The sequence below is a fragment of the Rhinopithecus bieti genome, unplaced genomic scaffold (assembly GCF_001698545.2).
Source record: "Rhinopithecus bieti isolate Rb0 unplaced genomic scaffold, ASM169854v2 scaffold_54, whole genome shotgun sequence".
NCBI lineage: Eukaryota > Metazoa > Chordata > Mammalia > Primates > Cercopithecidae > Rhinopithecus > Rhinopithecus bieti.
In genome coordinates, this window is record NW_016803233.1 from 950,143 (window position 1) to 966,249 (window position 16,107).

A 16,107-nucleotide genomic window follows, 5' to 3' on the forward strand; every position below is an offset into this window, starting at 1 on the left:
TTTACAGAATCTTGACTTTGATACAGTCAAGATCTTGTTCAAGACTTGGCACTTGATCTTTTTGTAAACCTAGCGTTATATTATGGTCAAGTGGGAAGCATGAATTTAAATGTAGTATTTAAAAGATTACTTGGTCTTGGCTTTCCAATCTGTGGGAGTGTTTCGATCATTTTATACACACATACACACACATACTTTTTTTTTTTTTTTTTTGATACGAGGTCTTACCCTGTCACCCAGGCTGGAGTGCAGTGGCGTGATCTTGGCTTACTGCAACCTCTACCTACCTGGCTCAAGGGATCCTCCCACCTCAGCCTCCAGAGTAGCTGGGACTACAGGCACATGCCACCAAGCCCAGCTAATTTTTTATATTTTTGGTAGAGATGGGGTTTCACCGTGTTGCCCAGGCTGGTCTCAAACTCCTGAGCTCAAGTGATCCACCCACCTTGGCCTTCCAAAGTGCTGGGATTACAGATATGAGCTACTGCACCCGGTACATTATTATAATTTAGTAATAGTGACAGGAAAAGGTAAAAATTGCAAACAACAGTAATAACCAGTAATGCAGAAGTACATAAAAATATTAACTGTAAAGGCAGATATTGTTTCCTATATCAGCCGATGTAGATCTTTTGGTTTTATACTTACTGGTATACTATAAATGAAATTTAGTGGCGACATACTGTATACCAAAGTAGAGTTTACCCATTGTTATTTCTTATTTAGATTTTTAGATACATTTTCTTTTGATTCTAACATTGGCATTATCTTAATTTAATCTCTAGTCCATTTCTATATTTTTCTTCTTTTTGGAAATACGCATTTGTAAAAGCTTACCGTATCATTAAGCTACTATAGTGACCTTGGCCCATCAGATGGGTGCTCTCTTAAACTGTTGTATACTACTTTATACCAGACTCAAAATTGCCAACATAGTTAATCTGCTAGTTCTCAATAACTTAAAATAAAGCCACATTATTTTTGATAGAGTAATTAGTACTACATTGTTTATTTCTAGGTGCACTTTAATATTCATGTCACCAGAGTAATTTAGTTTTTCTATTAATCTGATTGGTTAAGTCTATCCCAATATGTCTCTGCAGTTGGGTAACTGTAGAAATAATTCATGCAGATTACCTGGCTATTTGTATCATATTATATACAAATGACATATTCTAGTGCATTTGAAATGTAATTTAATGGAATCTTGTAGTTTACAAAATTAAGATGGTCTTTAAAGTAAATCATTATTCCCTTAACTTACTACTCCTCTCACGACCCCATAACTGTTTTCACTTCAGTTCAACATACATTTATGCCTTGCCTCCTGTATACCAGCCAGTAGGTGCTGGGGATGCAAAATAGAACTAAGATACAACACATACGTGCTGGGAGCTCTCAATCTAGTAGGAGAGGATAGAAACGAAAGCTCATAATTTTGTTTTGTTTTGTTTTTAAGACAGGGTCAGTCTCTGTCGCCCAGGCTAGAGTGCAGTGGCATGATCGTGGCTCACTGCAGCTTTGACCTCCTAGGCTCAAGTAACCCTCTCACCTCAGTCCCCAAAAGTAACTGGAATTACAGATGCCCACCTGCCAGAAAACTCACAGTTTTACTTATTTATTGTCAACGTGTAGCTTATGAAGATACTAACTTTAAATGGCAGTGAGTAGAATGAGAATCATCATGGAAGACCCTTTTTTTTTTTTGAGACAGAGTCTCACTCTTGTCACCCAGGCTGGAGTGCAGTGGCATGATCTTGGCTCACTGCATCCTCTACCTTCTGGGTTCAAGCGATTCTCCTGCCTCAGCCTCCTGAGTAGCTGGGATTACAGGCATGCAGCACCACACCCAGCTAATTTTTTGTATTTTTGGTAGGGATGGGGTTTCACCATGTTGGCCAGGCTGATCTCAAACTCCTGACCTCAGGTGATCCACCCGCCTTGGCCTCCCAAAGTGCTGGGATTACAGGTGTGGGCCACCGCACCTGCCCATCATGGAAGACTTTCTGATGGTGGTGTTTGAATTGGTGTTTGGAGAGTGAATTAGAATGTTTTGAACTAATACAGTGAAGGACAGTAGAAAGAAGGAACAACATGGACAAAGACCTTATGGCGTAAAATGTTAGTCTGTATTCAGTCGAATGTTTACTCTTGATAGAAGGATTTTTTCCTTAGAACAGATTACACCTGGATGATAAGATTTTATTTTGTTTTTGTTTAATAATAGTTCAGTTAAAACATAAGCCCAAAATTGCTCCATAAAATTTGGCAGCAGTTATGCTATTGACAGCATATAAAAAGCACTCAGTCGAGCTAGGTTCAGTGGCTCATGGCTGTAATTCCAGCACTTTGGGAGGCCACAGCAAAAGGATCACTTGAGTCAAGGAGTTTGAGACCAGACTGGGCAACATGGCAAGACTCTATATCTGTACAAAAAAAATTTTTTTTTAAATTAGCTGGGAATAGTGACATCTGGCCCTGCAGTGAGCTGTGATTGCTCCACTGCACTCCACCTTGAGTAGCTGAGTGAGACTGTCTTTGGAAAAAAAAAACAACAACACTGAATGGGGGCCTGTATACTCTTCTAGTTGTTGGAATTTCCTATTTTATGACAACAGTGTTAATTTATAGCTTATTCTAATGACAAATCTCTAGCCTAAGTAACTTCTATATCTGCTAGCTCACGAAATTCTAGTTCTTGGGAGAAAAGGGACTTTTATTTATTTTGTGTCCTTTCCCAATCTTAGCATAGTGCTTTTAAATGATAGAAGTTCAGTATGTATTTTTTAAACTTGATTTACTTACCTCCAGGTAGATCAAAATAGGAGAGTAAATAGAGGTAGTCATTTGTTACGGGAGAAATAGAATATATTTTCTCTGATTCTGTTATAGTGCCTTTCCATTGAGTCATGCATTTCCTCTATTCCTTGTGTCCTTTGTGTTACTTGTTTCCCCCTTACCATTTAGAAATATTGGGACCTACTCTGACTTACTTTTTCATTTATCTCTTGCATAGTTTCAGTTGGTTTTGCCCTGTACTTTGAAATATCTTTATTCTGGTATCATCTTTCTTATTGTTCTAAAATGATATAGGATGATATTTATTCAGAGATCAAAAAGCATAGTAGTCTCCTTTAATTCATGCTGGAGACTTATGTCTCTGTACCCTCTCATTCATTCAAAATGTATTATAGAAAATCTAGGAACTGAGTTTACATATGTACCAGTGGTACATACTGTACATTCTAGTCTCTGTCTTGATGTAACTTACAGGGATAGATTGCATAGGTTTATTAAATGAATTAATGTAAAATTAAAGCAGAAAGACCCCTTATCACAATTATAATTTTTATGTTGACTTTTTATTTTTTCATTTCATAGTTAGTCCTTCCTTCTTTTGATATTATAATGACTTCAATTTTAGCAGTTATATTTAGTGACTCTTTTTCTACCCTCCACCCTATAGGAAATTAGTGTGAAGTTACTAAAATTTTTAATTTACCTTCAATAAGAACAATTGAAACATCCCTTAATTTCCCTTGAACAGCTTTAAAACTAAGCTTGATGAGTAATATGTCTACTACTCTCAGTAGTAGATACATTCTTTTGCAATTTTGAATGTCCTTTTGTAAGCTGACTAAATGGTACTTTTTTTTTTTAAATAGTAAAGCCTTTTTTTTCTATGGAAAATCAAAGTGACAAGTCTTGGTTGCATTATATAGGACCGTTTTTTGAAAAAAAAAAAAAAAAGTAAATAAAAGCTTTATTTTATACAGCTTTCCCCTCTTCCTAGTATTTCACCCTTTTGCATGACTTGCTTTCAGTAAAGTAGTGCTTACTTGTCTGCTATTTTCTGTTTGTCTTCATTTCTACAGCAGTCTTCAGCAGCTTTCAAAATTATAAATGTGACTTTCCTGTGACAGTCTAAAAAATGTTTAATCATTGTGGTACTGGGTGTTTTTCTCACCCTAAAGGGAAACTTAAATCTTCTCCTCTATTTTTAAATTTCTTGGTACTTATTAAACCTTTACTAGTTATTAACCACTTACAAGGTCTACTTAAGTGTACTTGATAATGTTTCGTTTGTATGTTAAGTCTCAGTGTCACATTTTTATGTTAACAGCTAGTCACCACACCTAAAATACATAGTCTAGCATTTTCAAACTTCACAGATACCTTTGATATATAATAGCTAAACTGTTGTCCTTTGTCATGAATTCCCACTTCATGAATTCAAACTAGATATGTGTCTACTATTGATGTTATGTCTGTAGTTTCACAATTCCATATGAAAAAGTGTAAGACTGTCATTTTTTGCATGTAAAACATATTTTTCTCTACTGCATCTGATGTAAGTATAAAAGTTATGAAGTGTGTTTTTTTTTAAAGAGTGTATGTCTGACTATTACATTGGAAAATATGGTCTGGCTAAATGTAAACTATTCAGCAGTAAATTATTCCTGCTAAATAACAAAGCTTGATCTGTAAGAAAGCTAACCATTTAGTTGTAATATCAATATTTGTTCCTAGTAATAATACCTTTGTAGCCTTGGATAGAGAGTTTTTTTAATTTTTCAATTGGCTCCTCTTGTATAATTATTTTGTCACAGTGTTTTCTTCCTAAAAGAATGATTTCCGAAAAGAAATTTGAAAAATAAGGGAACAGATACGTAAACACATTCTTAAATTGACTTTACATATGAATGTTACTTTATTGTTGCTGTAGTAGTTTTACATATGTTGAGTTTAAAATTTGGTAATGTAATTATTGAATTTTAAAAAATATGTTGTATATTTTTGACTATTTGGTAGATTTAATAGGTAGAATTGAATTATTACTTGCTCCAAGCACAAAATAAAGTTACAGTTTTTAGGGATCTTTACTCCCAGTTTCATGTGTAAACAAAGTTTCTTTACAATGTTCTAAGTAAAGGAATAAAGAAGTCATTGTGTATTTGTGGTGAGGCAAAAAGGAGCAGAAAAGCCTAGTTAACTAATTTTATATGATTGGTAGACAAATATTTACCAAAACCTTCTTTTTTGTTTGTTAAAATATTTTAAACTTAAAGACCAGTGTGGTAGTATTAAAAGTGTTCTTACTTTATCTTCAATTCGTACTGATTCCTTTTCCCTCATAAGAGAAAATTTTAGCATGGAGGAATTCTGCGATTTTTCTCTAAAACATGATAATCAAATGTTTATGATTTTACGTGCTTTATGCCTTACCTGTGGTGCTGAATGTGGCTTAGTTGGAAAGATTTGTGAGGAAACCTTCATTTCCTGTTAGAGTCCACCTTTTTTCTTAAAATATAAAAGATTTGTCCTTAGAGAAACAAATGACGAGTGTTACTAAAAGCAAGATTTCTGTTAGCTTGAGTCAAGCAGAGAGAAATCCACATTTAGTCATTCATTAACATATGTTTTGTAGCTAACACCACAGGTGGTGAAAATGCCCATATTTTGTGTCCTTGATTCTGCTTTTTATAACTGTAATTCTTCCTTCATTTTTCTCTTACTCCCAAGTGTGTAGGAACTCAGATTTTCTTTAGTATTTCAAAATTTCAGTAATAGTATTGTAGTGTAGCTTAAAGTGTCTAGTTTTCAGCAACTGAGTAATTGTGGAGCAGTTTTATAACTTGAACTCCTCTGTGTAGGATTCTTGACCTTGTATTCATCAACAGAATAGTTCAGTGATACTCTCTTGGGTTTGTTGTTAAATATATATATCCTCCCTTTTTTAACCTGTAGTATTTATGTTGAGACACTTTCGAGTGATTCCTGGCAAAGGGGGTGAGCACCTAAAAACTATTCTTTTAAAGTTTTTTACTTTTTTATATCAAAACTCAGTCATTAAAAGTAAAATGAACTTTATAGGAAAATGAATATAGTTTGTCTTAAACTATAGATAAACAACATGTTTTAGTAGGCTTTCTTTTGCATTAAAATCTATCATTTCTGATGCATTTACAGTGATAGTGATGGATGTAGTTTGTTAAAACTATCACAATTAAAAAATTTAATTGTAATTATCAGATTGGTTTAATATACCAAGTCCTAATTTGGAACTTAAACTAAGTTAATAATATTTGGTGTTCCCTTGTTTTCTGTAATATCTATAAACTTGAANTCAAAACTCAGTCATTAAAAGTAAAATGAACTTTATAGGAAAATGAATATAGTTTGTCTTAAACTATAGATAAACAACATGTTTTAGTAGGCTTTCTTTTGCATTAAAATCTATCATTTCTGATGCATTTACAGTGATAGTGATGGATGTAGTTTGTTAAAACTATCACAATTAAAAAATTTAATTGTAATTATCAGATTGGTTTAATATACCAAGTCCTAATTTGGAACTTAAACTAAGTTAATAATATTTGGTGTTCCCTTGTTTTCTGTAATATCTATAAACTTGAAACTGGTCATTTAAATGTAGAACTATGGAAAAGTATTAGTCTTTCCTTAAAAGTTCAAAGTTAACATTAACTAGAATTAACTCATCTTTGGAAATTTGGGTTGTTAATTGCTTAGAGTTACACATGTATTTAAAAAAATTCATGTCACTGTAAATTTTCTTGTGCTTTCCTGCTATTTAGATGCCCAGCCTACAGAGTCTGAGAAGGAAATTTATAATCAGGTGAATGTAGTATTAAAAGATGCAGAAGGCATCTTGGAGGACTTGCAGTCATACAGAGGAGCTGGCCACGAAATACGAGAGGTAAAGCACATTTATGTATTTTCTAGTTAACTAAAACTTACTGTCCCACCTCTTTGTAATCTCTATTGTTTTCTAGACTTCAGAATTCTGTATTTCATACTAAGTATTATATTTGAAGGATGCTCACTTGGCATTGTTTCAGAAGTGATAGCAGTGAAATGAGCATGAAAGGAAAAACTGCGTTCCATAAACAGGTAGTTTTTGTACATTAAGAAAATGTTATTTACTTTTTGGGTTGCTCTTGTACCTGAAATTTGCAGTATTTATATGGTGCTTCCTAGGAGAAAGTTGAAATCCTCCTTACAGTCGGTACACCTTCCCCATGACTTTACACCACAAAGAAAATATGTAGTGTGGTCTCTCTCCACTTTCCTCTCCCAAACTTCTGAACTTTTTCAGATTTCCATTCATCGCATTTTCTGTTTCTTTTGTTTTTCAGAAGAAACTGTGTCCTTGCTTCTTTCCAAGACTAACTTCTTTACCTTTGTTCTTCATCCTGTTTTGAAACTTTACTCTTTGAATTATTTTTTCTCTTAGTTAAATCTTCTGTCTTTTTTCTTTTACTGAATTCTTCCCTGTAGCATATCCATGTTTAGGTGTCCAGAACTATACAGAGGAAATCTGTGTCCCCTGGGCCTTCGTCTCTCCCCTTCTCATTACTGCATTTCTTGAAGCCATTGCCCGTGCTGTGTTTCTTGTTTCTTCCCATCCTCTGGTTTGTTTATTATTCTCTATAACAAAGAGTGCAGAGGTCATCAAGGTCACTGTTTGGGACATACATTCCATATCCACCTTGATTTCTCTTCTGACATTTGGAGTACTAAGTGAAGGCAGAATCAAGTGCAGACACCAGAAGGTGGTGATTCAAAACATGTGTTGGTGATTGACCAAATGTTTAGGGTAAGGGAAGAGAGAGAGTTAAATGATTCCCTGGTTTTTATTTTATTTTGAGACAGGGTTTAGCTCTGTCACCCTGCCTGGAGTGCAGTGGTGCAACCACAGCTCACTGCAGCCTCAACCTGCTGGGCTCAAGCGATCCTCTTGCCTCAGTCTCCCCAGTAGCTGGCACTCACCACCATGCCTGGCTAATCCCCCGCCAAATAGAGGCAGGGTTTTGCCATGTTGCTCAGCCTGGTCTTGAACTCTTGGCCTCAAGTGATCCCCCCACCCTGGCCTCTCAAAGTGTTGGAATTACAGGCATGAGCTACCCTGCCTGGCCTTTGTTTTTATTTTACATTAGCAGATTGTAGTGTCATTAACTGAGGGAAATTTTGGTGTGAATTCTGTTTCTTGATATGCATCCTTCCTTTGTTTTTGTCTGGAATGCCCTTCCTTTTTTTCTTCAAACCCCCCAATAATCTCCTACTTCCTCTTACTGTTTTGCTCACTTTACACACATATCTTTTGTGGGAACCATTCTTTTTTTGAGGGGGTAAACCATTACCATTGAGTGTTTATCTCTCTACCACTGTACTTCCAGCTTGAGGAGGGTAAACCTGGTTTCTTATATATTTTGTTATTATCAGCACCTAATACATTGTAAACTTACAGCACTTAGTAAGCAGTTAGTTGTTGAACAAATAAATACAAGGGCTTTAGTCTTGGCAATGTTATTGGCTTAAGTAAAACCCTAAGATTTCGGTAAACTAAGGCATATAACCATTTCTGTGAAATTCAAGTTCTCTAAACATTTAAACGTATTTTGAAAAATCAAACATTTGTGGAAATGAACAATTTAAATGATTTAGTAGGATCTTAATTAACTAATTGGTAAGTTTTTTATGATGGTTGTTAGTGCTACAAATTCGTTTAAATTGTTTGTAAGTGTTAGGTCATTAAACTTCTTTAAAGCTTGTTGTTATGAAGAGAAAAATCTTGCTATAGAGACAAACAATATTCATTTCCTGTTTGATTGTTTTGTTTCTTTTTTTTGAGGCAGAGTTTTACTCTTGTCGCCCAGGCTGGAGTGATCTCAGCTCACTGCAACCTCCCCCTCCCAAGTTCAAGCAATTCTGCCTCAGTCTCCCGAGTAGCTGGGATTATAGGCACCCACCACCATGCCCAGCTAATTTTTGTATTTTTAGTGGACAGAGGACTTCACCATGTTGGCCAGGCTGGTCTCGAACTCCTGATCTCAGGTGATCCACCCACCTCCGCCTCCCAAAGTGCTGGGATTACAGATGCGAACCACCACTCCCAGCCTTTCTTTCTTTCTTTCTTTTTTAAAAAAATGTAGAATTCCTATGGGGTTTCACTCTGTTGGCCAAGTTGGTCTTGGACTCCTGGCCTCAAGCAGTCCTCCTGCCTCAGCCTCCCATAGTGCTAGGGTTACAGATACGAGCCACTGTGTCCAGCCCGGGGTTTTTTTTTTTTTTTAATTGCAGTACTTCCCGTTTGGGAGAATTATTCTGCTTCTGTGTGTGGGAAGGCTTTCTACAATATAATAATAATAATGTTAATAATAGTGTTTTCTCTAAAGTCTGTTTATAGATTTGATTGAATGCATATTAAGATTCATTTGTAATCTTCTGGAATAGAGTATAGTGGTAGAAAAGTTTATATATAGGATATATCAAAGGGACCTTCTAGGGCTGTGAAGCTAGGATCTCCTAATGCTATGACCAAAGATTGAAGTTTTGCATAGGATCCCATAGTCACTAAGTAGTGCTGTTTTCCTAAGGAACTACAAGACATAGCGACACATAGTTCACTCAAAAATAGTCCATGATTGGTGATGTGAGAAAGTGTCTCCAAGTTTAAAAGAAAAAAGAAGGTTTACATAGAAAAATAACACTGGAGAACACAAAAATATAAGGTAAAAGTAATAAGCAATGGTAAGTGATTCATGTTACCAGGCTTGAAACAACTTACAAAGGTACCATTGTTGAACGTTGATAAATGAAGTAATAAAAGATAAATAAGCATTGAAATATAAAATATGTAAGCTAGAAAACTGAAAAGCTGTATTTAAATCTACTGTAGATGGGGGACAAATGTGTAACTATTCAGGCAGTTGAAATTTTTGTTGAGAAGTTGATGCGGGTTTAATGATACAAAGAGAAAAGATTTCTGAAGAGTAGAGAAACGAAGGTACAAATGAAAGATGAATATATACCAAATATACAGATAACTGATGTGTTGTAACAGTCATAGGTCAATAACTAAATTGCTGATAGTGTTAATTAATAAGACTTAGACCAGCCAACTCTTCTATCTATGAAAAAGCACAGACAACAGAAAACATGGTCAGCTTTGCTAGTAAGTGCACATCACTGTGAAGAAGTTTTAGTTGGTTTGTGAAGAAATGGTAGTCTCAGTCACTTCAAGAAGTATTGTAAAATGGGTAGTCTTTTTGGAGGTCGGTTTGGCAGTATGTTAAAAATATAAAATTGTGCTCTTGCACCAGGTACTTATATTTTATAAAACATTCCAAACAACTGTAATTTAAGAGGAAATGTCAATGTAAAAACTAGTATGGCTGCCTTATTCATAGTAGCAAAATGGGGAAGCAATTCACAGAGTTATGGTGAAGATAAAATTAGACAGCCCATGTAAACAGCATAGCACCGTGTCTGATACAAAGCTAACATAAACCGAGAATTTTCTTATTACTATTATACTAATGATGTTGCATTATATATTAATATATTTTAGTTTAAATAAGTTTTTTAAGCATTGCAAAATAGAATAAAATTTGATTTAAGATAGAATCTATTAAATAAACAATGCTTATTGTCTAGGATTAACCACCTAGAGGGAAATAAATACTTTCCATTAATGTAATATGTCCATAACCGCCTTAACTTTTTTTTTGTAAATTAAAAAAAAATAAATAGCCGGGTTTGGTGGCACACACCTGTAATCCCAGCACTGGGAGGCTGAGATGGGTGGATCACCTGAGATCAGGGGTTCAATCAGCCTGATTAACATGGTGAAACCCCATCTCTACTTAAAAAAAAAAAAAAAAAAAAAAAAAAAATTAGCCAGATGTGGTGGCGCATGTCTGTAATTCGAGCTACTTGGGAGGCTGAGACAGGAGAATCACTTATACCTGGGTGGCGGAAGTTGCAGTGAGCCGAGATTGCACCATTGCACTCCAGCCTGGGCAACAAGAGTGAAACTCCGTCAAAATAAATAAATAAATAGAGACTTGCTATGTTGCCAACACTGGTCTTGAACTCCTGGCCTCAAGCGATCCTTCTGTCTCAGCCTCCCAAAGTGCTGGGATTACAGGCGTGAGCCAGTGTGCCCAGCCAGTTTTAACATTTTTGAAAATAGGTTATACCTGCTCCGTAATAACCTCACCACTGACATTTACTAAGTGCCCCTTTCCCTTTTACATGTTGGCTATAATGGGTGTTGACCCAAAACCTTACCTAACAGAGTGAAATTATTGTGAGAGGACAAGGAATTAGAAGTATAAGGAAGAACCATAAAATATTTATTGTAAGGGAGCAGCCAGTGTCTTCAGTTCTAAATCTAGGCAAGGCAGGGCCAGGGAAATAGTTATCTGTGCCCAGTTATGAAAATGGGTGACATTTGCTGGAGCATTTTTATATTGTGAGAATGAATTGATATTTAGAAAAGCATTTTAGATCCTTGTGAGAAAATAGGATCGACTTCTTTAAGAGAAGAAAATAAAATTTTAACTTTTATCTATTTGCTTTTTTGTTGTTACTGTTTTTTAGTTTAATAGACATTTATTCCTTTAGTTGAATAATCTCCATACAGTCAAAATGTATGATTTAAGTTACTATTATTATTATTTTTTAGTAGAAAGGAATTTAGATCTCAACAGCTTCTGTGAACTTTATGAATATTTCCTGGAAATCAGTTAACCAAGCCTTTTGAATCCCATAGAGAAGATAGGAGAAAAATTGGTCCAGAGAAACCAGTATTTAAATTAAAGCCAGCAAATCCAGAATGTAGAATTGTGCAATTCCTTTTCTGCATTTCCTTCACACTCAAATTTACCCTGGGAGACAGTAGCCTAGTCTATGGAAAAACGTGATAAAGACAAATGCAATGCACTGTGTTGGTATGTAAATGTTGGCACATATCTGATGTTCCAGCTTTGTGGAATGATAAGGTAATTTTAGGGTAGTTTGAGCAGGGACAAGAGAAGTAACTGCAGACAACACATACAGTTAGATTGGAAACCGGAAACTTCTATTGGCTCAATTATGACTTTTCTCTGTAGCCTGTGAGTGTGGACAGAGTGGGTTGGCTCAAGATGTTTTTATTTGTAAGGCTGACTGGTCTAAGAATGATGTACATACTTCTAAATAGCCAACTATTTTCCCCTGATGTGGCTGAAGGATTCATAATGGTCACAAGTTAGTGTTACTGATAAGTATTTTTAAAACTTGATTAAAGTTGACTTTTTCTACCCTCACACTTCAAAGGTATTTATCTAAAGCTTACTGACTTCCCATCCTAGCATTGATTAGTAGTTTGCAAAAGTTAAGGTTAATAATTCATACTTATAATAACATTCATTTTCACAATACACCAGTGTCAATAGCCCTACTGACTACTATCCATTAATTTGTATAGAGCTGTGGCATTGGAACTTTTATGTGAACTTAAAATGCTACTGTGGAGACTGAGGCAGTTTTGTTTAGGTTAACCCAGATTTGTTTCATTCCTAAGAAAAGCCTCTTGCAACACATTTATTATTCTGAGAAATGGTGGCATTTTTGGAAACTTTTCTCTCAGAAACAGCAGTCATACAAATGGAACAATAAATTCAAAAATGTAGATTCTATTTGAGCCCATATTTTTCTACATATGGTCACGACATAGGGTTAAGGTATCATCCTCCCACTCTACAAATGTCTAAAGTGAAACTAAACTTAAAAAGTCTGTACTTGCCGAACCCAGCCACTTGAAAGTAAACCAGCACAGCGTTGCTATCACCCCAATAAAGCTGTAGGATTAATCACGTGCACCAGACAAATCTGCAGAGCTAGTTAAAGAATTTATTTTAAACCTCCTGTATCACACAGCGTGTTTTAAACACTTGACATGTAACTCCAAAGTTTATATTACTAGAAAGAAGACATACTATCACTTTAAGTTTTATGATTTGACAAAGCATTCATGAAATAATCTGCAAACTGTTTTTAACAGACAAGTAACACCTGTAAACAGATGTAACTGTCCTAAGTTGTTAATTAGATATTAATTATACAAACATTACATATATTAGTGGTGAAGGTGGAGCTGGAGAGCATTATACCTTCTCCAAGCTGCATGGCAAGAACCAGACACAGTTTTGTGGAATTTAGGGACCATCCAGCCCATTGCTTTTTCAGCCTGCAGATGTCAGCCCACGCATCACCCTGTGCTTGTAGACTGGTTTGGTGATCTGCTGGGTGTCAGGACTTCTTCTATAGCTTTATGGAATTGATCAATGAGGAAAACCTCAAAAATGTGTATGTGGAATCTTCACCAACCCAGTAAGAATTCAGGACATGGCCCCACAGTGGCGTCCAGCTCACTCCTTTGCAGTGTACTGAAGGCTTCGAGCAAACTTCAGCAGATTAACACCATAAAGGACAGGCTACCTGTACGTTGCACCCTTAGGAACTGGGCATTTTCAGCCGCCACAGTACACATGAATCTTATATATGACATAGCCTTGTGTGGCTTAGTCTGCACACTTTATTGGGCTGGGTGGGGCCAGGATCTCTGTGGAGAGAAGAGAACTGATGGTACTGCCAACAGTGGACCATCAGTGAAAGCACATTACATCAAACTACTTCTGCCTCCATGCCTCCTGGATGGAATCGTATGTACCCATCTTGGCTTATTTGATGGTTGCCAGTAGGCAGAAAGGCTTATTTACTTGTTTGCTGAATAACAAATACAAGAAACAAATTTTTACTACCTGATAGAAATCATTACCAAGTCTGGGCCTGAGGCCAAAGGATTTTTTTTCATATATATCAGCATATCAGGGTCTCTTTGAAATGTCCTTATTACAGTAGAAGGTGAACAAAGGATTGTTACATGTTGTAATGTCAGATTTTCTTCAGTATTACAGTATTTCTGGATTAATGACATAAGTAGGATTGACTTCAGGTTTCTATTGGGTTTAAGCATCATTTAAAAATATTGAATAAAACATCAATTTGAAAATGGTGCCCAAGCTTATAAAGTAAATTGCTTACCCAGTATATAGCCCATTAATTCAGTTTGCAGCTAATTTGTTCAGAGCATCCTTTAGATCTGTCTGGGTTCAATTTTATTTTGCTTTCCTGTGTTTTAGTTTTTTGTGTGGATGGAGTCAGAGTACTAGTGCCTTGGGAGTATTGAGACATGTCATGTAACATCTTGATAGTGTTGATAAGCAGGTCCCTGCTTTAGTTCTGAATTTCAGATGGTATGTTTAGTTTGTTTCAAGATGTTAGAGAAAGTAAATCAGGTTGTTAAAAAATGTGTTAACTCCTGTAAAGCAGTACAAAAAACGTCTATAGGCAAATGAAAGATAGAGACAAGAAAATATGTATTTTTGGAAATAACCCTCTATATTCAGAAAAGATTGCTTGATGATTTGAAAGACTGGGTATAGAAGAAGTCATTTATATTAAGGATCTCTAGATTATATTTTCTTCCCTTTCAGATTTGAAACTGGTTTTTTCATCTTATTCAGGAAAGCCTGAGAAAAATTGGTATCTAGAATAGGATTTTAGTTATAGAGAATAGGTGTCTGTGACAATTCTTTTTTTGTTGTTTTTTTTGAGACAGTCTTACTCTGTCACCTAGGCTGGAGGGCAATGGCATGATCTCGGCTCACTGCAACCTCCACCTCCTGGGTTCAAGCGATTCTCCTGCCTCAGCCTCCTAAGTAGCTGGGATTACAGGCACGCACCAGCATGTCTGGCTAATTTTTGTATTTTTAGTAGAGACGGGGTTTCACCGTGTTGGTCAGGCTGGTCTCAAACTCCTGACCTCGTGATCTGCCTGCCTTGGCCTCCCAAAGTGCTGGGATTACAGGCGTGAGCCACGGCGCCCAGCCGACAATTCTTAAATCACAGTTTCAGCTTGATTTAGGTTCTTAAGTCGTAGGTAGTTTTCTTAATGCTAGTTTGGACCCTGGAATTTTAATTATTGGAAATTTCTTAGCCTGTTCCCAGAGTTGGCATATTATTGCCTTACTTTTTGAGTTTTATTTTCTTCTACTAAAATAATACTTTGACAAAGAAATACTAAGAGACTCTGTGCTATGGGAAACGTGCAATTTTTTTTTGTGGATCTGTTGGGCACCAAGGCATAATATATTTCACAAACACATTGGACCATTTTAAAATTTTCATTATGTTCGTATCTATTGCAAGGATAACTAAGAATTTATTATAATAGGTTGAAGTATCTATAGAGTTGAGAAGACCCACTCTTAGCACTCCTCTGTGGAGTTGAGAAGACTCACCTTTAGCACCCAGTAGAATATTCAACACTGAGCTGTGCGTGGTAGCTCACGCCTATAATCCCAGCACTTTGGGAGGCCAAGGTGGGTGGATCACCTGAGGTCAGGAGTTCGAGACCAGCCTGGCCAACATGGTGAAACCCCGTCTCTACTAAAAATAAAAAAAATTAGCTGGGCGTGGTGGCACATACCTGTAGTCCCAGCTACTTGGGAGGCTAAGGCAGGAGAATCACTTGAACCTGGGAGGCAGAGGTTGTAGCAAGCCAAGATCACGCCACTGCACTCCAGCCTGAGGTGACAGAGTGAGACGCTCTCTCAAAAAAAAAAAAATAATAATAATCAACACTCCTAGGTTCAATATTCTGTATTTTATAGATTATACCAGGGTTTCCTATGTTTGCTAAAGCTTGCATTTTAATGTAAAAATGAACCGTTTTATTTTTTTTTTTTTAATCTAACTATTTTTATTCTTTGGATTTTGAAGGCAATCCAGCATCCAGCAGATGAGAAGTTGCAAGAGAAGGCATGGGGTGCAGTTGTTCCACTAGTAGGCAAATTAAAGAAATTTTATGAATTTTCTCAGAGATTAGGTAAGTTGAACGTTTTGTTAATTGCGACTTGCCTAGTGAAAAAGATGTTTATTCATTCCAGAAATTTAGAGTATTTTATATTCATAATGCTGAATTTGGTTTAGTATCTGTTTTATAAGTAAATCAAGTTTGTTAGACCGTAAAATTATAGTGTGATCTTCTTTCAACCCTGGCCTTTTAATTCATTTAGACCATTTTTGTCCACAAGCTATTTTCCTCATCATCTGTGATTTTACATACACGAATCCGAGCATTGATTTTAAATGATTTTAAGAACACAAAAGTTTAACTAACCAAGGGCCTGAGGATTACGTTCCCATATATGGGAAAAGGACTTACTGTAGAGATGGAGAGAGATTCTACCAAGT

General features: G+C 36.0%; 1 protein-coding gene across 19 annotated transcripts in view; it reads left to right on the top strand.

Moving 5' to 3' along the window:
• Window positions 1–16,107, top strand: part of CYRIB (CYFIP related Rac1 interactor B) — a 134,014-nt gene that overhangs the window by 96,913 nt on the left and 20,994 nt on the right. For 16 of the 19 annotated variants that reach the window (XM_017870609.1, XM_017870550.1, XM_017870621.1 and 13 more), the window contains 2 exons: window positions 6,597–6,718; window positions 15,634–15,739. In XM_017870609.1, the coding sequence (XP_017726098.1) occupies window positions 6,597–6,718; window positions 15,634–15,739 (228 nt within the window). Of the gene's footprint in view, window positions 1–6,596; window positions 6,719–6,794; window positions 6,913–15,633; window positions 15,740–16,107 lie in introns of all 19 variants that reach the window. The other 3 variants (XM_017870671.1, XM_017870684.1, XM_017870675.1) reach the window with 1 other exon arrangement.